General features: G+C 41.3%; 2 protein-coding genes and 1 pseudogene across 2 annotated transcripts; 1 reads left to right on the plus strand and 2 right to left on the minus strand.

The window, feature by feature from the left end:
- Positions 1–10,071: 10,071 nt before the first annotated feature.
- Positions 10,072–10,416, minus strand: LOC125315548 (CLAVATA3/ESR (CLE)-related protein 27). The gene has a single exon (XM_048280753.1). The coding sequence runs from the start codon at positions 10,414–10,416 to the stop codon at positions 10,072–10,074; it is 345 nt and encodes a 114-aa protein (XP_048136710.1).
- A 9,348-nt stretch (positions 10,417–19,764) lies between these two features.
- LOC115727136 lies at positions 19,765–21,010 on the plus strand (annotated as a pseudogene).
- A 3,610-nt stretch (positions 21,011–24,620) lies between these two features.
- On the minus strand, positions 24,621–25,882 carry LOC115728830. Its single transcript, XM_030659235.2, has one exon. It carries the CDS (start codon positions 25,763–25,765, stop codon positions 24,776–24,778), a length of 990 nt encoding a protein of 329 aa, XP_030515095.1. The 5' UTR covers positions 25,766–25,882; the 3' UTR covers positions 24,621–24,775.
- Between the last annotated feature and the right edge of the window lie 869 nt (positions 25,883–26,751).

The raw sequence follows: 26,751 nt of genomic DNA on the forward strand, positions 1-26,751 counted from the left end.
GCACATGAGGAGTTCCAAATTTGAAAGATGGAATTCCTCAAACATATTTTGGAGCAATAAGGTCATTATCTTTAAGAAGTTTGATCTTGGAGAAATAAGAGAGAGGTATACTCAAATTTCCTAGTAAAAACAAATCACATGATCTAAACTAGAAAATCCTTGCTCTTGCAAGAGAACCATAAATCTAAAGCCCCTACAACTACATTAAAAGGGGTTAACAATTGGGGGTTGAAATTTGGAAATAGAAGAAGAAGCTCACGTACAAAGACACAAACGGAAGCTCTTCCTCCGCAGCACGGGCAGTGCCTTGCCAAGCGTCTATATCACGCCGCCATGCCTTGCCTGTTGCCGCACAACTTTGCTCATTGTCGCGTTACCACAACCAGCAGCCGCACCTCCTCAAGCCTTGATCGCGTCTAGCTCCATCTAGCCGTCGTCTCTCGCTTGCATCGACGATTTCCAGTGGCGCCAGTATCTAGTCCAGTCCCGATGTCACTTGCAATATGCAGTAGTTTCCATCAGTCATCGGTGGCGTCAATGAGCAACTGCAGTACCACCGCACCCAGCCTGCACTGGTCTTATGGCCGAGTTTCCCCCCAGCGTGCTTTCTTGCAGGTCAGGAGTGTCCGCGCTAAATGTTTGCTTAGCAATTCATTAACTTTCCCTTGGTGACCCACTTTTGGGGAGGTCGCAACAAATGTAAGGAACGACTCGAATGCAACATCACTCTTGCCGTTATTTCGTCTCAAGTCGGCGTCGAATTATTTGGACCAACGATAGCATTTACTGCATGAAAAATATGCCTATAGAAGCTCCGGATGGTTCTTCTGTTCTAACAAACCTAGTGGCATGATTATCTGCAAATGGACCGCACATGAAATTGTTACATGCAAACGTCCACTAATTTTTCTGACTGGAAGAGCATCGTTATTTAACACCATAACGAAAAGCAAGGTGAAATTGACAAAGGGATTTGTTGATTTTCTTGTGATTTTGACCTATATGATGCGCGAGATTCTAGACGATTTGAAGGAATTTTTCCATTCCCAGTTGGCTTCGTTTGGCTTCTTAAATTATTTATGAATGATCCATACGAACAGAATCTTTCCCTAGTTTCACATAGACAACCACTTGTGAACCAATAAGATTGTTAGGTGTTAGATGTTGTGCAAAAGATATGTTGAATTCTCTTCTACGTAGCAATTACCATTACCATGTACATCTGTTTGCTGCTGTTAGATACATTGTCCACGAAATGTTAAAACAAAATGTATAATTTCTTTGTAAAATAGCTTTATCAATAATAGTGAAAGTTATATTTGAAAACTCTTGTAAGCCAAGCAAAACTAATCAAGCAAAAAGATTTTTTTTTAGATTTTTAAAACGGATTAGCAGTGAAGCATAACGAACAATAAAGCTAGGAAAACTGCTTACGGATTCAAACAGATTAACACGACAACTGCTCACGATAATACTCCCACAATTTACCTCGGCCGGCAATCCTTAAGTTTCGATTGATAAGTTTCGAAGCTGATATAAAAATAATGATCTTTCAAGTATGGCAAGTGATTCTTTTATTTGACAAACTAACTTATGCATGCAATTCATAGTTAATCTATTTCCAAATGCAAAATTTTCTTACGATTAAAGATCCTCGCATTTCGATTAAATTTCCCTTTTTACCATTACTTTATAGGAAAACTCTTAGCCGATCGTCCCACCAAGTCGGATGGTGAGATGGTCGACTAATGACCACGTTGGATCATTTGCCGATCCGGTTTCCACACTTTGAAGATAAAAATATGCAAGATAATTCTGTTTCTATTTTTTTTGAGTTACTAAGAATTGAGAAAAACTAAGAAGACATTTCGTGAGAGCGAGAGGCCTACGCGCACCACATATCATCGTGATATACTCGTCGGCCCTAAAATCCACGTCGACATGTACATACCATATATCCGCGTGATATACTTGTTAGCCAAAAGTTTACGTCTGATGTGTACGCACCATATATTCGCACAATATGATTATTAGCCAAAAATCTACGTATGACATGTACGCTACGTGATATGTTTGTCAATTGGATATGTTTCATTATAATATTGATTGCGCGGGTCCCTTATATTTTTGTCTTATAATTTTAACTTATAATAAAAATAAATAAAAAAAAGGAAATATCGGGAGTCAAAGTGTGGAAACCGGTCACCACAAAATAATTTTGTCGTCATTAGCTGACTGCCCCGCCGTCTGGCTTGGTGGGACGGTCAACTTAGCTAAACCCTAAACAGATACTGCATGTTTATAATTACCGTCACCGTTAGGAACGGCGGTCAACGTCCCAAGCTTACGTCGTCGTATTTCCGGGGTTGAAAATTCAAAGGGCTCCCGAATTTGACTACGGAACGTGTCCGCCACCAATTTTTTATTGGGCAGAAAATGAAAATCACGAGACACGTTCAAAGGTTCGTACGAGTCAGATTACCGTCCGTGGGGTCCCCACATCTTGGAATGTCCACACTTTTTTTTTTTTTTGGTCCAAGACTATCCACAGTTTGGAAAACAATATTTAGGCTCCAACAATTAAAGGAATAAAACTATTTAGACTTGGTTTGCTTCGCGAAAAGATAAACGATTTTGAAAATAATTTCATTAAAAACGAATGCTTATATCGGTCACGAGAATGAACTGAGCTTAAAATACTTTTACCATCCACAAACATGTTCGGGCATAAATTAATTTTTCATCGACTAATTATTTCAAGCGATTATTTTTAGAAAAATATTTTTTAAATAATTCAACACTCACGAAATAAGTAGAGCCTTAATTGAAAAGTATTTCTATAAACACTTGCCGATGCAAGAATATTAAATAATAATGCTCACGGTTTAGAAACAACTCTTTCGAGGAAGCTCATTTTTGTGGTCCCATAGCAGCACTTCGCGTTCGATTTCAGTCTTTATTGCTTTTGGAGAAAGTGGACAACGAACAATGATTCGAAGTGAACACTATTTTAAACAAGGGCTTGAATTAGCCAGGGTAGTTTCAAATAAGTGCATTACCTCGTCTGACATCTAAATATTTCGACTGATCAATAATATTTCCATTGAAGGACAATTTGAATTTGAATTATTTTTGTTTTTTCTCTTCTCATTTATCTTTTTTTTTTCCTTTGCTATGGGCGACGGCCCGGAGACCCTCATCGGCCACTAAGCAAGGGCCGGCCTCGCCTATGGCTTTCGAGGGTGGCCTTGCCCAAGCGAGGCCATACCTCACTTGTGTCTGGCGAGAGTGACATTGCCTAGCCCTCTTTCGAGCATTGTTGGTGGTGGGCCATCACCCGAGATCGGCCATCAGCCAAAAGAAAAGAAAAGAAAAATAGAAAAAGGGAAACAAGAAAGAAAAAAAAAAAAAGGAAAAAAAAGTAAATGATGAAAATGCCCTTGACTAGCCAAAAGATTTTGCGGGACAATTAGGTCGGGCTTTTCTTTGAGATTGACATAACTATTTCAGACCCTTATTCGAAATAAGATCTTTATTTAACAAAACAAGGACATTTCAATTTCTTATTTGAAACTTCCACATCAAAAGTTAAAAACGTACTACGACTTCATCGCATTGAAATTAATCATAGAAAATCCAGAACATCGATTCCCCTGCCTAGGCCACAAGGCTCCGATGAATGGACCAGCAGCCCTTAGGCAATTGCTTGCTCGGTCCAATCACATATAATGGGCCTTTCAGTTTCGGTTTTGATGTACTACTACACACCGAGGCCCATTAAGGAAAGAACATGTCCGCCGATTCTGGGCCACACAACGTTTGGAGTTTGCTTTGCATATGTTGGGCCTTCCTGATTTGGTCTAGGTTTGGTAGAGATTGTTCCAAAGCTAAATATCTGGGGTTAGGTTGGTGTTAGACACCAAAACATTTCTATAGTCTACTTCCGTCGACTCGGACTAGGAAATATCGAGCATGATGCGAAATAGATAAAATTCGCCGCATGTTGGAAGTTCTTAGTCGGCAAATATAGATGGTTGACAATGTGATAAGTATTTGCCGATAAATATTTGAATCGTTGTTTGCAGTAGGGACCACCAATCAATCAAATGAACACCTGTCGTTCAATTTTGTCTTACTATAATCTATACATTTTAGTACCCTTTTACATGGTTGACCGCGATTGCCTCAAGTCTCAATATGTTTAATTTTCTCTTGTCAATTCGTGTCTCATATCCAAGAATCAGCCTAGGACTTTTCCTCCCCTTTGTTGATTTCCATATCGATCCACATTTTGAGATGTTTTGTGTTGATAATTTTTTTGGCGAAATCAAACCATATGATATTGAAATTGCTCCTTAAAAGATCTAACTACTCTTTAACTTTGCATCATTGTAAATTCGGGTAGTCCAGATGTACCCCCGGAATATCATAACTCCCAAAATTGAAAGGATGTCTTTAGATGGGGTCAGACGAATGGATGCAATAGCCAATAAGGAAAGGACCCAAGATTACTTGAACGCGAGTGATATTGCATTCACAACATTAAATCACTGTCCAAAATCCTAAAAAAAAACCACCAACTTCTGATCCAAACTATTTTTTTATGTCGTAAAAAAGCACCAATTCTCGTTTGGTACTCAAATATGATCCGTATCAAGTTTTCTTGTTGAATGACGCTGTTGAAGATTCGATATGTCATTTCACGTGTAACCGGTGGAATTTGACGAGTGCGGGATATTGGTACCGATTGAAAATCAATTCTTTTTTATTTTTTATGAGACAAAAAAAAATTTGGATCCAAACTGGGACTACGAGATAAAATTGTGCTTTTTTACGAGACAAATAAAGTTCAGGCCAGAATTGGAATGAGAATTACAATTAGGAGGCACAAAAAGTTTCGGCTAGAATTTAGACTTGAGCTACAATTTGCGTTTTTTTTAAGAGAATTGAGCTCTAAGTTAGTTGGACGAACCCCTTGAACTTTAGAAATTGAGATTTGAGCCTAAAATTTTGCCTAAATGTGGTTTTTGTCAATGAAGGTCGTTTGTATCCAACATAGGCCGTAATTTTGGCAAGTGGTGAAGTTACTCGCCATGTGAAAATATTATTGGAATTTATGTTATATCGAAGTAATTCAATTTGAAAATTTAATGCAAATAGATGTTAGAAAACTAAAACCACACACAAAAAAAAAAAATCATGTGACGTTTCTTTCCGTGTACGAAACTGCATGACAATGTAATTACATGATTGACATATAAATAGTTAAAAACAAGCATGTATAGCCTGTCGATTAAGATACTTGATGTGAATGTAAGGTGGAAGGCTAGTCCATGGCACTAAGACCAATTGCAAATAGGGCGGAATATTTTCTATATTTGCATACATAGTGTTTTGACATATGACATATATTGCATGTTAAGGGCATAAATGTCAATAGACGTTTTCTTTTTCCTTTTTTTAGGAAATTAGAGGAATAGAAGACAGGAAAATGAGGATAAGTAGATAAGCCATGTCAATATGCGAATTATAAGATAATTACATAAACGGCTTCTAAAATTTGACTCAATATGCATTGTCGTCCTCGAACTTTTAATTTGGTCAATGTGATCACAGAATTTTTTGATGCATGCTCAATCTAGTCTTTTTGGATTATATAACAATATTCGATATTATTCATAAGCTCGAACTAATGGAAGGACAATAGTGAACATTTTCGTACAATTCAAGGATTATAAATTGAATATGTATTAAGAGTTTGACAACCACATTAAATAAACTAAAACTTCACGAACTACATTATGTATTGCGCTAAAGTTTAAAGATCACATCGAATAAATTAAAAGTTTATGAACGAAATTACACCTCGAATCAAAATTCATGGATGGTTTGCGTCATTTTCCCTAAAATAATATGTTCCATCTCACCCACTTGGTATTGCGTGGGGGGTAGTAGACCTACAAAGGGCAGAGATCTCATTATTGTCGTAATTATTGTGGTTAGAATAATTTAGGTAGGCAGCGCGTGGATCGGAGAGCTAACTTGTCCTGTTGATCAAACACAATCGACGAAGTCCCCCAATTTGATTCCCAATCCAAGCCGCAAGCAGACAAAAACCTCCCCAGGCTCCGAACTCAGTCTGCAGCCTTTTCTCTCTCTCTCTCTCTCTCTCTCTTCCCTTCCTTTCTATCTTTCCTCCTCCTCCTCCTCCAAAAAAAAAAAAAAAAACATGCTCTGTTCCGCCGCACAGTACGTGGCTGCCTCTCTCTTGTTTTGCAGTACCATTACAAAAGTTATTTAAAACTGGTAATGAAACCGCTTCGTCTTCTTCTGCTCGACGGTGCCTTTGTCCTCACCCCGCCCCCCTAAATTCCATGACGGGACGATGTAAGTTTGACCTCAAGAAAATATGTGAAGATACGAGAGGTTTCTTTAATACCATCTACTTCAGTCCCGTGCGCTAAACTCCATCCAACTTTCAAGTTTTTCAAGCCCCACCCATCATGTTGTCCTCCGGCTTCTGATCTCCAGTACCTTAAATTGCACCAGACATCGGGTCCTCGTTTTTAGCTCATTTATCTTCTGTACCTTCGTTTACGAATTGCTCAGCCTAATGGAAAGTCCACTCGAGTTAGAATCCAGAATTTAACTGAACATCGAAAGGATTCTTTAGGAGTAAAAACTCCAAACTGGTATATCCATGATAAATTTGTCATAAACTAACTTTTAGACAACCAAAAACCTCAAATTGATAAGCCGATGACAAATTTACCTCCGTTAGTTTCCGTTAAATTTTACTGTCAAATTACTTAAGTGGATAACACGTGACGGTTGACAGATACGCTGGTTTGAGATTTTTACCTCCTCTTGTCACGGAAGTACCGGTTTGGGATTTTTGCGTGGTAATTTGATTTTACGGAAATTAATGGAAGGTAAATCTGTTATAAGCGTATCGGTTTTGAATTTTTTTATGGCCAGAAATTTAATTTGGGATAAATTTATCATAAATGTATCGGTTTATGATTTTTTATGGTAAAAAAAATTAGTTTGTGGTAAATTTAATGCAAATGTACTAATTTGGAGTTTTTCGTAATATAAACCCATTTCCGTATAATTACTCTACACGGGAAGATTTTGAGCCCGGGAAAATTTTGCATGAAAATTTGTTTTGTATCGGACTATCTTTGTTTTGGGGTTCTTCGCATGCCTAAGTGAGTTAGGGAAGACTGAAAGCTCAAAGTACGCAAGGAGAGAGAGTTCGGACACGCCTATACAAGGCAAGCCTCCCTCCCTAAAGTGCACGATAGATACATACGACTGCCCATATCGATCGTGCGATGGACTCGTCTCGATCACCCCACTTCTTCTTGGTACTTCTTTCAAACCCTCGCTTGTTCCCGATGTCGCCCTAAAGCTAGCTTCCACTGGCTTAGGTGAAAAGGGCATGAATCATATACTAAGCTATGAAGGTCACGTTTTTATTAAGCTACAGAATTTTGCTGTCTTAACCCATGGGTAAAGATGTCGATATGGGTTGAAAACCTATATTTGGTCTATTTTATTGAGAATAGGTCAAATTTGAGTTAGTCAGGTTCTAGTAAATATCTGACAAAAAGAAAATCTGGTAAATGAATTGTTAATGGGTGAATTTTAAGTCTAATAATATGTGGGTTGCAAATGGGTTTGTCTTCAAACCCACTCACGACCCATTTAGTTAGACAAATTCAATCTATTTATAATTCCCCAGACTTGTAAAATTTATCCGTTTACTTTTTTGTTTTTATAATTATTTTTTATAAGTAAAAGAAAGAAATTAAAATTAAAATTAAAAATTAAAATATAAAAAATGTTCAAAGAAGTAGAATGTTGCCATCCGCTGCCGCCGTCGCTGTCTCCGGCCACCGGAGAAAAAGGAATAGACAATAGAGAATAAAATTAAAATAACAAATCCTTTTTAAAAAATAAAAATATACTAATTTAAAAAAACTTCAAGAAATTAACTAGATTTGTATTGTATGAAAATATTTAGTATTATCATTTTTCTTAACAAATTATAAGAAACAAATATTTCATAATTTGGTAAAATATAGAAGTGCTTAAGTAATACGGATTAAGTCGGATATGATTTGGATATTGGTCGGGTTGAGTATGAGTCGTTAAATTTGTACTTCATAAAAATGGATTAAAAACGGGTTATATGGATCAATATAGGCCGGATCATATTCCACCCGACTCATCCAATTGACACCTCTACTTGTGGGTGAGGACTGCATGCCATACCGTAATGAGCAAGCATTTCACTCTCGCATTATATAGGAGCTAGGTAGCTCCTGCCCATTAGGCGAAGTACAATTCATGATAATATAACCACAAATGCACGCATTCATATGTGCATATATATAAATCAATAAGCTCGCATGAAACTGAGCCACGTGATACGCTAGCTTGAAAATTGACATTAGCATCATTTAGAGCGGTAATAATGCAACATAAACGAGGGCAAACGTATTGAAAATAAGATTTTAAAGTCGTGAAAATTCGTATGATGCTGACTGAATTTTTTGAAGACAACTATTTCATTGGATCTTTAGAAAGACGAGAGGTTATACTCTTCGGTTTGATCCGTGCAATGCACGGGGCATCTCCCTAATCTAATTCAAAGTTTGGGACTCAAAACATTTTTCAGACCGGACACGAGCTGTTAGGTAACTTCTGTGACCTGTCCAAAGCCAAGTGATAATTTTTTCCCAACACTAAGCACTCAAGGAGTATATTCCATCTCCCTCGCGCACTGTGTAAACCACACAAAGCCACAGTAGTCAACCTGATGGGATGCAACGCTGGTTTTCACACTACAGCGTCGGTGAGCTTTCTGGAGGTCAATGTAGAGAAATCAGAACAGACTGTTGCGTTGTCCCCGGAATCATGAATGAGTCCACCAAATTCCACGGCTACTTCAACGTAGGTTCAATCCAATATAGACAGACAACACCCCCACATCAGACAGAGATCTTTCACGAGATGGGGTTGGGGTGGGTTGATTTCCTTTTCGTTTTCTCCTGTTTCAGATAATCCTGGAGGACGTCTGAATGAAATCACACTTTACTTCTTCTGGGAAGATAGGGGGCGTACCCTCCCCCTCCTCTGGAGAAAATATTCAGCGAGTACGGAGCAATGACATACACCGAGGAAAATGCATCGAAAGGACAAGCCGCTTCAAAACAAAACCCTCGTCCTCGAGGTGAAAAACTCAGAAAAGAGGGAAAAGGAGTTTTACTGAATTGAGCCAGAAATTGCCTTTTTCTTGTTCTTCTTCTACTTTTTGAATTTGCTACATTTACTCTAAAGGAAAAAGTTTCCTAGAAAGAAATCCAAGGAAAAGATGGGTTGAAAAGATGGCAGGTTTCTTTTCTGATGAATAGAAGATTGCAATCTTCCTTGACAACACTCTGTGCGCAGGCCAAGTACAGGGCGCACACAGTGAAATGGCCTCCGCTTCCAAGCTTGAAGTTTGAGGACATAATTATTTATTTTGTTCCATCTTTCTTTTGTTGTTGCCGGGCACAGACTGTAATAGCATTTCGACATGAGCTTTTCAACTCGTTATTGCGTTTCTGCCACTCTTTCTCCTTCTCCTTCTCCTTCTTCTTCTTCCACCACCGAAAGGGCCAAACATATGAAAATCTAAAGACGCAAGCAACAAGTCACCTAGAAGATCTCGTAGATACAAAGGAAAAACAAGTGCCCGTGTAAGTTGAACTGTCGAAACTGATCAATTCTCGGACATCTTTCTCTGTACACATCAGGAACCTCTCTCCAGATATTTCTGGATCCTCCTCAGTCGAGAAAAAGGAACCCCAAAAGGGTTTCGAAATGCCAAAATACCCCCGGTTTTCCCTCCATTGACTTGCTAGGAATCCAGCTTTTAGACGAGAAAATCGTGGGTATTTTGGGTACTCAAGAACAAAATTCAAGAAACTGATGAACAGAGAAAAAAGAAAACACGGAGAGAGAGAGAGAGAGAGAGAGAGAGAGAGAGAGAGAGAGAGAGAGAGGAGGAACACTTGGGGTTCAATTGTGGAGAGGATCTGGGCAACTGGGCACTGTTCTCTTGCTTCCTCCAAGAACCGACGATGAGTCAGTAGGAGTCGTGTCGGGTCTTCCATCGAAGTACTTGTGCAACAACTCTTGCTTAGTCTTCTTGTGCGAGGCCACCACTTGCGATTGGCTCGTCATCATCTTCTCCCTCACGATCAAGCCGCCCCCGCCGCCGACTCTTCCTGGCGTCAACCGTATGGCATCGGCTCTGCAATCGCGAAGTACACATGCTCCTTGGAGCAGGAGAAGGATCGCCAGCTGAAGCAGCACCAGAGAAGCGAGCGTCGTTCGTCTCTTGGTGCGAACGGGAGGAGGCATCGCTTCGCCGCTCTCATAAAGTCAACAACCCCAAGCTGGCCGCTGTCGCTAGCCGCAGGACGACGGTACGAAAGCAACCGAAAGGGAAAAAAGAATCAGGCTTCGTGGATCTTATGGCGCCGTTTGGACAAAATCCGGGATGGGATGCTCCTCCTCTTTCTCCTCTCTGATTTTCTCGGCAAAGTGCAGGAGCTCACACACAGAGTCTCTCTCTCTCTCTGTATCTATCTCACTCCAGGCTATAATGTACCACCGGTCGACAAAGAAATTGACGGCTATTTGGAAGAGATAGAGAGAGAGAGAGAGGGGATGTCCCATGGATTACGGGGACCCACGTGATGAAAATACATAAACTAGCAGTAAGATGATGAAATTTCTGTCATTTACTATACCATATCTTTCATTCAAAATATTATATTCAACAAGTACCTTAAAAAAAAAAAAAACAGTTCTTGACATGACCAAACTACAGTGCTCAAATCAAAATGCCAAGAAGGGGGATGCACCATTCATCTCATATTCACTTTTGTGACCACCGTATAATAAACTGTCCGTAACTTTCTCGAGCAGCAGTAAAAAGTTCACCGATTTTTTTTTTTATTAGCTTTGATTACAATATTATTTCCTTTTCGGGATTAAAAAAAACACGTCCGAGCTCTAAAAAAAGCGAACTTTGTTTGGTTGTCTTTGGCATAAGATCTCCTTCAAACGTTGGATGTCGGTGATATAATCGCCGGAAAACCGTACTTACCTCACGCCCTTGAACTGTCTCTGCTTTCTTTTCTTCTCTTTTCTGCCCTTACATAAATTTATATATATATGTTCGTATTTTTATATAGTAGTAATTATTTTGATTAGGGTATATATTGATTATGTACATACGTGAAATTATCCTCAATTATTTCGAAACCCGTCTCATCCATTCTCGACATTTCCGCGAGCGCCTGTCACATATAAATAATAAGACAACCTTGTAGAATTATTAGGTGCATCAACCACTTTCCTAACCAAAATATTCTCTTGACTTGACGTCCATTTTCAATGTCCACGTCTCGTAAATAAATCACCTATATAAATGTGAAAAGGACGTGTTTTTTTTTTAAATTTTGGATTTATTTTTTACACGAGTTAAAAATCTTTTTGCTAACGCCATTTGCATCAACTACAGCACATATCTTAATATTGATCTGGAGACAAGTCAAAAGAGCCCCGAGACTAATAGATGGAACAGAGACCTGAGCCGACCCCCCCCTTAGGTTTCGAATACCGCATTGTGGGCAATTGAAAAACATTGGAGCTATACAGAAACACGCCTATACAAGGAGGAAGACATGCTTATACATTCTAGGGAATGCACGATAGGCTCTAGGGTCGAAAAATTAAAGTATCGATTTCGATGGGTCGGTTGAGGTTCCGGTTTCAGGTTCCACTGGAACCTCAACCGACGACCCTAGAGCTGCTCACTCCCGATCTACATGATCGATTGTGCATATGTAGGTATTAACGTTCGTAAGGAATGGCCCTAATTGGCTAACAAACCGTCCCCTCCCCTGTTATTCCAAATCAATGGCGTAAAAATCTTGTGCAATCGAAGTTCCATTCCATTGTCGAATTTCTAGACTAGAACCTCATTCGTAGACTATGGTCCGAATTCCTTGTTACAGCTCCCTTTCTTCTTGCACGCCACCAGCAAAACGAGAATTACAAATGGGACCCTTGTTTTCAAAGTGACCAACCAAGTCTTCCCCAAAAAAATTTCCCGAAAGAAAAGAAAACATCAAAGTCCCATCCATCTTTGTCACTATTATGAGCATTTAAAAGAACGTACACATCGCACGCCCCCTATGATCTGTCCTAGAAATTAATCTCCCCCCCCTTATTTATGTTCACTTAATTTTTGGTACAATGTCCTTGTTGTCATTTATTTTATCAATTGCCAATAAGTTATTCAATAAGAGCATGCAATTAGACAAGAGGTGTGAAGGTAAAAGCCCGGGAATCGCGGCACGGTGCTTGACACCCTCCCTGTCGACGTATGCGATTTTGCACAGCAAAGGCAAAGAAAAGAGTTAAAAAAAAAAGGGCCGCTTCGTACTAAGGTTTTACCAAGTTTTGATGCGATCTTGTGATTTCCCCTCTCGTTGAGAAGAACCAAACCGTCCTTTCAATGGCGACCAATTGGGATTTTCTATGATTACCCCCATCGGAGTTTCAAAAAATTGCGAAAGTGGTTTTGACCTTGCTCGTGTCTGAAATCTTTGGTTTTGACTTATGTGACTGTCTTAAAGCTCGTTTCGGAGGGCGTCGGTCGATTAAAAAGATTGCAGCTGGATTCGGACAGAAAAGTGCCGGTGAAGAAAGTACGGCGGGGATTAATTAGCCTAACCTCGGTCTGGCATCGACCGTACGACAACGTAATTAAATGGTAATTTAATTTAATATATTCCCGGGCTTTTTGGTGCATCACCTAACTAGCTATAGAGTCCCCGTGAAATAATTTACCTATTCGGAATGGAGACTTAGGAAGGAAATTGGGTAAATGAAAGAATCCCCGTGGAAAGTCGTGGAGTCGAGATTTCACATTTTCTCGAACCGAATCGAGCACTCTCCAAACTGATCCGCCCTTGTTTCAGTTGCCTAATTCCGAGGCCGCATTTGCCAACTTTTATCCTGAGTCTCGTGAGATGCACGTCGATAGGGCTGTTGGAAGTGCCCCAAAGTGCGAGATAGATAGTTAGGGAAAATCTTCCAAAAAGTTCTAAACCCATTGTGCGACGCCCAATTCATCTATAGATCTCTCAATTATGTCGATTTAATTCTAAACCTTTTAACGATTTTCCAATATAATTCTTTCAGCCTATTATCCTTCGCGTACTGAACATCGCACACGCTTGTGGTCACGGCACGTCAAATCAAATAACACGAGTTTGGGAATGATTGCCAAACCTCTGTTAATCCAACCAACATGTGAGCCCAATAAATGCCGGTGAACGCTCGCTATGTGCTATGCATCATTACTGATATATATTGGGTCGATGGCTTAGCTGGGACGAAGGTACAATCTCACGTGCCAACGGGGATGTGCAGCAGCATCACATGCAAACGCTCCTGAAAACCCAATGACTTGAGCTGAAATTTTAGAGATTTAACACCGTACCTTATCATGTGCATCTCCCTCTAATTGCCTCGCAATTTCTCTGTCGCTATCTGTCGCTATCAATCATCATTTGGACGATGGCGCTATTATATGACCGGGGGAGAAAGTTAATTAGAAGCTAGGGTTTTGCATTTTGAAGTTTTAATAGTTGCTACAAGAGTTGACAAGATAGCACGATAATACCTATCATAATGGTTCACGAATCTATTTCTTAGCCTGTTACATGGGTTAGTTATTCCCAATAAATGAGTTAAACATTATACATGTGTTAAATGGATCGTAAATGAGTTGTAAATGAATTTACAATATAGTCAAACCTAACTCACCTCTATGACTCTCTCTCTTCATTTTTTCTCTCATTCACTCGATTTCGCGCTTACACACTCAGCATTTTCTCCTTAGTTTGGGTATGAGCTTTTCTAGATTGGATTGAATATTGAAGTGATTTAGGATATGAACTGAGTCGGGTATCAATTATGTATGAGCCAGGTCGAGTGTGAGGCATTGGATTTCAATTGCATAAAAATGAGTTAAAACTGGTTAAATGTGTCTACTTGGATTGGATCATTTTCGATCCAGCGCAAATTTAATCTGTCCCACCAGTTTGCAGTTTGGTAGATGTCGATGGTGATGTTAAGGAAAGGTCATTTCTGTACGTGGATTGACGAGACGTAGCATGGGAAGTAAAGGCAATTACCGGAAGAGATCTATGGGCTCCAAGCTCGGCCATTACCGCCAGACCAAGATCTGCAGGTGAGAGTGGCGATGCGGCACGTGATTCAGGGGGCGAGGAGCACGCACTTTGAACGAAGAGATGACGACGGAGGGATTGAAGCAGAGAAAGCTTTTGAACTCGAGGAGGATTGTCTCGAGAAAAAAAAAAGGTTGGAGAGAAAGTTGGCCGAATTTATTAATTTGCTTTTGGGCGGGCGTCGCAAAAAAGGCAAATCTGGTCTCTGCTCGGGCAAAACAAGAGAACAACAAGATAAAACCAAAGTTCGAATGAGTGTGGTGCGTGAAATGGCAGGATGGTACTCGCTGAATTCAACGAAAAAAGTTGTCAAAACTCTTCTTCTACTGATCTTTCGCTTTGGCCGACTTAAATGCCGTCTTTGATTGCGTCTTGCCCTTTTCTCTTGGACCCTTTTCCGCTGTCATCCCCTCCCTCTGTCGCTTTGCGTTTGCCCTCTTCTCCTTGCCCCGCCCCCCCCCCCCTCTCTCTCTCTCTCTCTCTCTCTCTCTCTCTCTCTCTCTAAGTGAAGACGAAACGAAAAAAAAGGTGGGGCCATTGAAGAAGGTACTGAATCTGCTTTATGCCATGGTCTGGTAGTTTCAAAATGAGATGCGTGGATTGCATTGGATGATTGTAATCGAAATAGAGAATTTCATTTGGTGGCCTTACCTAGATGCATCTGGCTTTTGGTACAGTCCAATGTTGATGCTACTTCGATTGGTTTCCCAAGTTTTAATTTTGCTGGGTATGAGCACCGCGGTTCGCGCGATGACTCCTCACCTGTTACTCATCTAAGCTAAGGTGGATTGTGGTGGGAGAACAATTTGGTGAGTAAGTATGCTTGAATCGTGAAAAATCCAGTGATCCTGACCCAAGTCTAAGACAATGTAGGAGGATGAGAATTTTGCTGCTGGTCTCTGCCAAACATTACTGTTCGTCTTAAGAAGTTCCCAGCTGGGGGAGTGGAGCAGTCTTAAACTGGACCTTTGATTTGAAAGTAAAGGGACTTCTTTCGAGATGATGGACATGCCCCAACAGGGAGGTATTGCTTTGCTACTGGTGTCATTCAATACCCACTATTGAACTCCTGGCGGCCAAATTGATACTGCAGAGAGTTTTGAGTATTCTGTTTAGTCTTTGACTACTGAATCATATGAATTTAGGCGTTGTATACATAACACAGTCTTGATTTAACCCCGTGACATTGAGATATTCGCTGTCGGCCGGGGCAAATGAACCTAGAAAGAAATCCCTCCGACATCGGACTGTAACCTTGCTTAGTACAACTCAGTTCTTTGATAGACAATTTTCCATCTCAATCTTAGGTTGATATGCTGTTTGAAAGTCTTAACGCTCGCTCTGGTCACGTCCCATAATCTTGAGAGTGCAAGATTCCGCGATGAATTGGTGATCACAGCACCATACATCAGCACTAGATGGATCGAAAACTTGCAGCTGTTTAGACCTCGATTGAGCTGATTCTATGCATACCCAGTCATTCCAGCATCTGAGATTGATTGAGTTGCATTACGATTCGCTTCTTCCTTCGCAGCCTTTGTCAAAGTACATATAACAGTAGATATCGATAAGGCATCACTGTTTCTTCGATAACAACAACCACGGCTTCGGTGACAAACACACCTCTTCAGAGCATCCCCGAGTAGATATTTTGGGCACATATCAGTCCCCTAAACTTGGTGTGACAAACATTTGAACAAGAAGAGATCATGCTATCGCAAATTTGAACAAGGTTCAAGGATCTGCACGCCAAGGACATCACAATTCCAATGCATTCTTAGGTTCAAACTTAATCGACTTCTTCGGGGTCAAACACGAAAATACCGTGTCTGAAAAACTCAAACATGTGCTGCTACATCCATGAAATGAAATAGGCATCTCAGGACTTTCTTTGTGAGTTACGGCACCAGTCTTCTCGAGCCGCCTTTTTCTAAGTAAAGATATAAAGGAGAAAGAGGGTGATTAAATTAGAAATCTCTCCAAGAACATGGCGATTTGAAGCTGTCTTCAGTTGCGGTTTGCTCCACCGTTATCGGAGTCATGGACATGTTCAAGTATCATCCCCTGCCGTGTGAGAAAAGAGAATCTGTCTATGGCAGATGCCAACTTGACTGGTTTCATCAATCTAATTCGGCAAGGCCGATTGATAGATCAAATAATGACGTTAAATAGACATGTAACATTCCCTCTCTCACAATTGGAGTGAGAAATCAGACACTAATCACTTATCCACGAGAAGGGAAACACAAAGTAACACTCATTCCGCATGCACAGAACGCGGATACAGAACAGCAGGATTATCATCTAGCAATTGTCGATCCCAACATCAGGGTTCACTTTTGGCCGGTGCAGAGAAACGCAATGGAGCATACTGTTGTCACTTGCATCTTCTTCCCCAAAACCTCTAAGGAAGAACATCTCGAGAGCCCAGCAACTAGATTCGACTTGACTCTGAATGGGAAGAAATTAGGGGGGGAAAGTCTCCGGCCTCAAAAAATTATTGGGCTGCTGATCTCACATCGAGAGCAGCTCCTTCCTGTTCAGGGTCTGTGATTCGGCAAATTTGAATTCCTATATATCCACTCATAGAGTACTTCATAGATCCAAATTTCCCGCCGCTACCATATAGTATTCATCTCTACTTGGAATAAAATGGAGAATCATCCACTCATGGAAAAGCCCTTCCCTTCTGATCGATCACAGATTCTCGGCCTCTATCCACGCAATCAACCAACGTTGCTGGCCTCAATCCACAAATTTTGCTGCTTCCACTTAGATATCATCAGTTATACTCCTGTCTGAAGAAGTCATGGAGATTGCCTTCCGCAAATCACGGTTGGCACTGTGCTTAAAAACTCACAGCAACTTTGGAGTCTGTAAGTGACAAGATAAAGAAGTAATTTTCTGGAGCATTTGTTATTGGATTCATAGTAATCATCTCATCGTTTAATGACGCGTCCACTTACAAACTAGCTATTGCCTCAATAGGACAGATATGATGCAATGCAAGGTGATCTTCTTGTGGCGCTAACCGTGTCGCAGAAAGACAGGTGATTCATCAGGAAGGGTCTACATTATGCATCATCGAGGAGAAATCTGCCGGTTGGATTCAGCAGGAAAAAAGTGATCGACTTGATTGTTCTGACTTTACTTTCTTTAAATCGCTCTCGGAAATTAGACGACATTTTTGAGTTCCATAATGCATCAATCTGAAAACACAGAATTCCAATACTGCGTCACATTGAAACACCAGGGGACCTAGGAACAGCCTTTACTTCTTAGGAGTCTCCTTCCTTGTCGTCCTTCAAATGAAATGCCTCAATCTACAATGCTTGAAAGGAAAGGAACAGAGTACTCCCTAAGTGAGATAAGGTTGTCTTGGGAAAGAGCATTGGTGAAGGGAATGTTCTCTTGTTTCATCTTCCTTCTCACACAGCAGACAAACACCCATCAATGGAATGCCGCCATTGATCTGCAATCTATTTAAAATAGCAAGCCTTTCAGCAAGAGCCTGCTTCGGAACATTTGGCCTACACTGAACGAGTTCTCGTGCCAATAAACCTTGGCACCATGAGGGCTTAGTAACTTCCATGTTTTGGATAACTTCCAATTATCAAACCATTAGTAGACGACGATACCTCTTATCTTTAAGCTTAGGCATGCTTTTCATTTTGGCTTCATTAACCTTTCTCAAACTTCGTTGCTCCTCCCATACTTTGGCCAATGACATGTACTCTCAGTATTTCCTACACTTGTGTTTTGGAAAATCGTCATAAACGTCATACTTTCATCAGGATAACGCTTACAAACAGTCTTTTCGATCCTACTACATTGGTTTTGATACTCAAGCTTGTTATCACTAACAACACGGTAAGTTGTTCTTAGCATATGAAATTCCTCCACCGAATGTATATTTCCTCTTCCAACAGAGCAAATCTTGGAGACAATGACCCATGTTGTAGCTTGATTAGTTCCAGGCAGCAGTCCGTCCTAAATCGGCAAACTGGTTATGAAAATCCAACTAATAAGCAGGATACTTAACAGATAGAAATATAGACGCTTGGAAATATATCTCAACCCCATCTATAGTATGCCAACGGAGTCGGTGAACTCATGCCATTCGAGGCCGAAAGGAGATGAAAACGACGGGGCTGGCACCTTGGCGGTGTGATCTGATCAGTCTGAGTAGAAGCTGAGTGGGAGCCATGAAGCTTGAACGAATTCTCTAGACTCTGAACAAAGAAGGGAAGATCACAAGAACACTGATGAGGCAGTCCTTGCCTCTCGTTTCAAGCCATTCCATAACCACAAGCTCGACGGTCGATCTCCATCGTCCAAGAAAAGAAGCAGCAGTGAGAGCGAAAGCGAGACCCTATCATCGTATCCAATGAATTGGGGTGCGCCACAGAAATTGATCTCTTTCAAGTTAAGCAAAGTTTGAGAGATGATAACATAATTGAACCAGAACGGAGCACCTCATTCCTGGACGTGGGGGCAAACCCCCAATCAGCTCCTTGAACTCAGGACGCCAAACGAAGCCTTAAATCTAAGATGCCAATTCACTCATAAAACATTTTAACTTTTTTTTGGTTAAATTTAAACTTAAACTTTTTAATTTGACTGATGCAATTCTAAACTTTTTAACGATGTAGCCCTTTTGGCTAATTTATGCGACATGGCTGGAGAGGACCGGCCAGCTCTGAGTAGACGACTTTTGTAAAATTTTTAATAGAATTCTTGAAATTTTATTGTTTTTTTATTTTCTTTTCTTTTGAATTTTGAATATGGTTAGTAAAGGCCGCCTCACACTCGCCGGCCATCATGAAAAAAAAAATAAAAAATGCGAAAGTATTTTTCAAAAATTGCAAAAATTATCCACATCGGTGCTAATCTTCTAGGACGGTTAGCGTCCACCTTAACTATTACCAAAAAAAAAAAAAAAAAAAATTGGCTGGAAGGACTAACTTGACAAATTACTAAAAAGTTTAAGACTAAATTAATTTTTTTTTTTGTTGAATTGAAAGGCTTAAGACCAAATTGATATCCGTATAATAGATTTAATTATGTTCTCGATAATTATTCGGCTGTATCAATCCCTAATATCTTAAGACAACTAAGGCTTTACTTACCAAGATCAAGATAACCGAGGTTTAAATACCTTATAATGTACTCATAAAGTATAGACTTCCGCAATGGATGTCGATACAACTCGGATCCATTTAAAACCGATGCAGATACGGCGATTGTCCTTTTTCTTAATCAAACGAAAGACTCAGAGATGTTCAAGTAAAATCACTAATAATTTATTTTTTTTAGGAAGAAAAAAAATTTGTGTTCATCGCGTCTCTTATCCGGATAAAATGCCCCGACTGCTAAATCCGTCCAAGCCCACAAATTCCTCTTCTTCTTCTTTTCCCATTTTCACATTATTTTGCAAATTATTTCTTCTTCTTTGTTTTTTTTCCCAATTTAAGTGAAATTTACAACCTAAAATTGAGAGGTCGAGTGGAGCTATAAATAGAGGGCATGGCATGCAATATTCCCCTCAAGCAACGAGAAGAGAGTGATCAGCCCTGTGTGGCGTCGAAGACAGCTTTGCACCAAGGAGAGATCTCAGATGGCCTCGTCCTCAATGCTCTTGTCTCCAGCCGTCCGGGCCGCCCTGGATCAGGCCACCATGGTCGCTCCATTCGCCGGCCTCAGGTCCGCCCCTGCTTTCCCGGTCACTTGCAAGTCGAACGAGGACATCGCCTCTCTCTCCAGCAATGGTGGACTCTATCATTAGGTAGACTCTTATCATTCTCATATTGTGAATGCTAATAACAACAACAATGCTAATCTCTAGATGACTTGTTAAAATTGCACGGACTCAATTCCACTGTACTTAAACTCTGACTCGGCTTCGAAATGGCATGCTTGGTGCGACATTCGGGCTTAATCGATCTTGAGATTTCTATATACTCGAGCTCTAGGACAGAAATACTGAAGAGTGGAACATGGGTACTAAGACGGCTTTAATGGCGACTGTCAGGTGTGGCCTCCTATCGGCAAGAAGAAGTTTGAGACGCTGTCCTACCTCCCTTCCCTCTCTTCCCAATCCTTGGCCAAGGAAGTCGATTACCTTCTTCGCACGGGATGGATTCCTTGCCTTGAATTCGAGCTCGAGGTAACTGTTTCCTCTTCATCCTCTCTAACGCCACTCGTTTAGGAATGTGTCTTCGAAATCTGATGTTTGTGTTTGCAATCTCGACCTTGCGCAGAGTGGGTTTGTGTACCGCCAGAACCACAAGTCGCCCGGGTACTACGATGGGAAGTACTGGACAATGTGAAAGCTCCCCATGTTCGGGTGCACCGACTCGTCCCCGGTGCTGAAGGAACTGGAGGAGGCCAAGAAGGCTTATCCCAAATCGTTCATCCGGATCATCGGGGTTCGACAACAAGCGCCAAGTGCAGTGCATCAGCTTCATCGCCTACAAGCCCCCGGGCTTCTAAATTCGTGACCCGCTCGGGTTGAGGAAGGGATCGTGCCGCGAACTTTTCTTTTTGAACTCTTTCGATCACTCATGCTTTCGCAATGCCTGCCTGTTGCAGTTGTTGTCCGTCTTTTTCTTCCTTGTGTTTTTTGAACAATTTGGACTACCCGGAACGATAGAAGGGCCTCAATGTACATAAATGAGTAAATCAAATGTCAGATCAAGTCCTTTTATCGCTACACTGGGTTTTCTTTGATTCTCTCCCTCTCCACTCTATATCAGTTACTTTAGTCCGCTCATTCTACTAAATCAAGCCAATTACACACCAAGAAACAATATAAAAAAGGAAGTTGCTAGAATAATATTCTGACAGTATTGTCGGTTATTTCTAATCACACGATTTTTCAATCAATGAGTGTTTTATGCAAAATACATGATGATGGTATGTGGATCTACGGTTGAGATTGTACAGCCCCCGACAGATCTGTTAATGAGCATTTTCCTGAAAAAAAAATATTCCGTTAGCCAAATGAGTACGGTTTTTCAGTTATAAACTTAAGGAAAACATGTCTTAACTTGCTGTTATCCGACGAGATAAACAGACTCAACCTTAGACGACCCCGTCTTGGGAAGCTAATTACACATTACTGCTTTGTGTATAGTTTGTACAGCCAATCACAATAGCGATGAAGAGCGACTATGTTGGCAATACTCCGAACTTCAAATTTCGCAATCAGATGACCACATATCAATTTGAGCTCTCTAAAGCTCATGCCCAAGCATGATACTTTCCCCAAAGAAATTGCATGGTAAAAAACTAGGACAAAATATTTTATTGACGTTATTTTCATCACAAGTGCCATAATTTTTATGTGACGCTTTATAACTTTTTTTTTTGTTTACTTGAGTGTAATATATGTATAAAATCGTTCACTTAGGAAGAATGTCTTTTGACATCAGGTGTCACTTTTGCTTGGACAAAGGAAATGAATGATCCATGGCCGAAGATTTTTGACCATCCAATTTGCTCCCCATTATATTTTTGATAAGGTGATTTGTCCCAAATTGAAGGGAAAAATTACCAAAAAAGTCATAAATCTATTGCAATTGTGCCAATTGAGTTTTCAACTTTTTTTTTTTCCAATTCAGTCCTAAACCTTTTGCAATTGTGCCAATCAATCATTTCAGTGAATTTTGGCCAGTCGGCGTTGACGTGGACGCCGGCCTGCTGATGACCTACTAGTTTAATAATTGTCCTGAATTTTTTTTCTTTTTTTTTTATCCCCTTTCCCCTTCCCCTTCCTTGTTCTACCTTCGGTCGGTCGCCGGTCAGCGAGGCTTGGCCATCCTCGCCTGGTGATGGTGAGGTTGAGCCTCGCCATGGCTGAGCGAGGCTTTACTGAAGGTTTGCTTGCTGGTTTGAGATATCACCTGGAATTTAAGGATGAAAGTCAAGCTCGTGGCGCGTTTAGACTGCAATTTCGTCATCAAGGATGGAGCTCGAAGTGGTGCGGCACGAGGAACCGGAGGGGCTGCTTCATGATGAGCATCGTCACAGCAGGGAGGGTTTGCTAGTCGTCCGATGGAGATTGCGACGACGTGACTTGGCGATCAGGCATCAAACTAGAGCTGGGCATCGGGCAGCGGCATCGTCGGAGCAGGACTGCAATGTGAGGTGAGTTCTCACCTAGAAGTGCTCGTTGAAGATCACTGGCGATGTTGGCGGGGCAGGTAGCGCATGGTCGTGAAGGAGAGCTTCATTGTTGCTTGGCGAACATTCTTCCTTAGGATAGAGAGGGAAGTTGGGCAGAAGGGGACAATGCATGGTCTTCTTCCTTGGGTCGACCTCGCTCGGCCACAGCAAAGTCGGACCTTGCTCGGCCATGACGAGGCCGGCGAGAGCCTCGTCGGTCATCTTCTCACCGGTTGTCGAGGTCTGACGAACGGCTGGAGGTAGAATAGGGAAGGGGAAGGGGAAGGGGAAGGAAAAAAAAAAGGAAAAAAATAATTAAAATATTAGGTTGTCGGTCAGCCGGCATCGACATCGGCGTCAATCGATCAAAATTCGTCGGATGGATTGAATCGACATAATTGCAAAAGGTTTAGGATTGAATCGAAAAAAAAAGGTTTATGATTAAATTGATACAATTGCAATATGATTAAGACTTTTTTTGTAATTTTTCCCAAATTGAAGAATTGGGGTTCGGTTAGGGTTCGTCAAGAAGGAAATTGACTTTTTCCCCACTTCATTTAAATTGGGTTAGGGTTCTTCAATTAAATCTCTAAACAATGTCATCTGCCTTCTCAATTGCTGTTGTCACCTTGCTGACAAGTCACGTGGGGGTTCTCAAGTGAACGAAATAAAAGTTATGACACTCAAACGCTCGTTTGTCCGAAAGCTATGTCACTTTCAAGGTTCTTATCCCCTTATTCTTTGATTTACCCCCATCCTGGAAATATTACGGAAGAAATGCATGTGATGCTGCGATGTTTGCACGACCCGCGTCAATCATTCGATTGTTTCGAACGTCCATCAAATATCACTTTCGTGGAGCGTCTGAGAATTCAGGCCTGGTGTCTTAACTATTTTGAGTGTCAACTTAGACCACTGATTACAAACAGCCACGTTGGGCCGGCGCTGGACCCAACTTTTTTCGTTTCCTTGCTGTCCTTGATTGCGATGTCCTAAATCTGTGTGTACTTCCAAAGTAAGGAGGTTCTTCCGTGTCTCAACCACCTTTCCAATCTCCAATTCATAAGTTGATAAACTTCAACAAAAAAAAAGGGAAGAATCAGCATTTTAGATGCTTAATTTTAGGAGCAGGGCATGATTTTATTTGTTCTCTTTGCTAAGTTTTCTTCTCAGCTGTGTTTTGTGGGCAATCAACCTTTGACCTGAAGAAGAGCTTTCGTGGGTAAAGCAATTGGCCCATGCCGATGCTTGGAAGAAACATCACGAAGAGCCCCAAAAAATGGATGTTGCGTTCTCCTCTGATTTGAAAAATGGAGTGTAAGAAATTGATTTCTACCTTGATGATTGAACTGTCGGTGGGAAAAATGTCCAAAAAGCTATAAGCCTATTGTACATCGGTCAATTCAGTCTTAAAATTATTCCAATTTAGTCTTAAACATTTGAGCGATTTGTCGATTTAGTCCTAATCTTTTCAATCGAGCCAACTTAGTCCCAAATATTTTGACGATTTATCAATTTTACTCCCAAACCTTTTTAGAATTTGTCAAACTTTTTTTCGAATTTGTCAATGTAGTTCTTTCGGCCAATCATCTAAATAGTATGTTTAGGATTGAATTGGCAAAATCTCAAAATGTCTAGGACTTGACACAATTGAAATATTTAGAACTAAATTGGCAAATTATCAAAAGTTTTAAGATTAAATTGTTTCAGTTGAAAGGTTTAGAACTGGATTGATATAATGTATTTAGGATTTTTTTGACAATTTATCCCAATTATCCGTCGAAACAAAGACACGATCGAAAAGACATAACGTGGATTTAATGTTCGTTGGCAAGTGACACCTATGGCCTTGGAATTAGCAATTACTTGTACAAGAGAAGTCCCAAAAAGAACAAAAGCGAAAGAAGAAAAAAGGATTGCGCAAATCTATCATTAACCTTCGCTGCAAGGAAGTTATCAGGAAAGAAGATTTGTGGCAGAAGCTGCGCAATCAGACAGTAAGACATTGGCTGTCTGCCCAATCAGACATCACTTAAACTGATTTTTCTTAATTATTTTATTTATCAACTACTAATTCACCATCACATTATTTAGAAACAAATTAAAAAGAGAAGCACGCGAAACAAATGCACGGTAGAATTGACGAGAAAATATTAATTGGAGGGGGTGAAAAATCGTATTTACAGACGCAAGTCGAATTCACCACGCTGTTTTCGACCCGATCGCGTCGACCATTATTCTAAAGCACGACGCACCGAACCACCGGCGAAACGAGGAGCCCCGAGTCAGAAACGCTCAGCCCTGGACTCGCTCACCAACTCGTCCGAGACGATCACCGCGTCGGCGTCCCACCACGTCTCCACGTCGGACTCCGTCACGCTCTTCAGCGGGGAGCTGACGTTCCTCATGTCCCCGAGCATCAGCTCGCCGCCCGCTTCCAAGAACAGCTTCTCCGGGCCGCCGCAGTTGACTCGCTCGATGTTGGCCGGTGACCGAGGAGCCCACTCCGCGATTATCGACGGCGCCCGGGGACCCGTGCGCGTGTCCCACACCCTTAGCGCCATGTTCCCCGAGCTGCCCACCCCGGAGGACAAAATCGCCGCCTGCGACTGCAACGGCGCCGCGGAAATCGCCGGGATCCCAGACGTGGCGGATGAGAACGAGCTCAATCTCTGCCCCGTGTTCAAGTCGGTGATGGAGATCGCGTCCCCAAACGAAGACGGAGATTCTCCTTCGGGGTCCAATCCAATCTCGAGCCCTATATTCCAGAGCTTGACGACGTTCGTTCGGTCGCAGAAGCCCGATAAGTGGTCGCAGAAGAAGCTCCGCCTTCGCCGGACATTCGAGCTCACGCCGTCGCGCTGCGCACTCGTCGAGCCCTTGACAACGAAAACTTCGTGGTTTCGCGATGGGTCTTCTATGAGCTCGATTTCGTCTTCCTCCATTTCTGACGAAGAAGCAGAGCAAGACGATGACGAGCAGGCATCGTCTTCTTCGCTACGATCGATGCAGCTTCTGAGAAAACGCTGGGACTGCGCCGGCGAGGCCGAAACGAGGTCGTTCTGGTACTTGATGACGAGGAACCTGATTCGGTTGATTATGGTGCCGAAAGACGCGACGAGGGCGAGGATCAAAGCACCCCACTTCCAGAAACTGTAGGCCTGCGCAATCGTTCTGACGGAGAAGGAGAGAAACTGCGAGAGAAAAGATGGGTCTTGCAGAGAGCTTATGCCGGCTTCGAAATCGCTTAATCTGTTCATGACCGGCATCTCCATGATGATGGGATAGAAGAGAATCGTTTAGCAAATGGAGGTGCTTTCAATGGCGAAACGAAGGACGAAGGAAAATAAGTCCAAGAACTGATAAGAAACAGAGCTTTTCCTTGCGGAAGAGGAGGGCTTGGGAACTCCCACCGCCTCTTCTTTTATAAAGGCAAAACGCGAGGAAACGACAATTAGATAAGAAAAAAGAGGACCTTAAACAAGAAAGGACATTTGCCCTTTCCTTTATCCTCCTAGGTTTTTTTTTTCCTTTTTTAAGTCAGATTATCCTCCTTGGTTAGGTCAGCCTTTTTAATCATACGCCACCTGGACAGTAATTGTAAATTAGATCGAAATCGCATGCATCTCTCGCTAACGGTGCGTAAACCACCTATTTGTAAAAACAGCTTGTAATTTTTAGATTACGCGAATAAGCCCATTTACACTGGTCAAACAAGATATCCAAACACGACGACGCGATTTAAAACTCTGATCTATTCGGAGAAACACGAAAGAAACTACAGAAAAGATCAATCCTCTTTCCTAACTAATCGTAGTCATGTAGGATAAAATTAGTCATCAATTTGATTTCGAGGGCTGTTAGACTGGACAAACCGACTATTTTTACGGCGATTTTAGGAGTCCACCTTGTATTCGATATATACATAGAAATCGCTAGACAGACAAAGAGCATGGACGATAAAAGTAAGAGGAATGACCCGGTTTGTGGTGGATGACGTGGAAGACCATTATTGGCTGTGCGGCGAGGGATTTTCTATCCACGTCAGAAAAGGGCGGGTCTTTTTTTTTTTTTTTCTTTTAACATTTTCTAGATAGGGACGGCTGAGTCAGCAATATTCCAGACGAGGGGGCTATGTCATTTGGGTGAGTCATATGATGGATGAGGCTCAGAACGTGAGCAAAATCTGACCCTACAATTTCATTTTCAGTGGGACGAATCCAATTCGTGGTTTTCAGGTTGGGTACGACTCCGACCATCT

Source organism: Rhodamnia argentea, chromosome 6 (assembly GCF_020921035.1).
Source record: "Rhodamnia argentea isolate NSW1041297 chromosome 6, ASM2092103v1, whole genome shotgun sequence".
NCBI lineage: Eukaryota > Viridiplantae > Streptophyta > Magnoliopsida > Myrtales > Myrtaceae > Rhodamnia > Rhodamnia argentea.

What these genes read in the sequence shown, in the direction of transcription:
- LOC125315548 (XM_048280753.1), bottom strand. Translation starts at nt 10,416, where the DNA reads ATGCCTCCTCCCGTTCGCACCAAGAGACGAACGACGCTCGCTTCTCTG.
- LOC115728830 (XM_030659235.2), bottom strand. Translation starts at nt 25,765, where the DNA reads ATGGAGATGCCGGTCATGAACAGATTAAGCGATTTCGAAGCCGGCATA.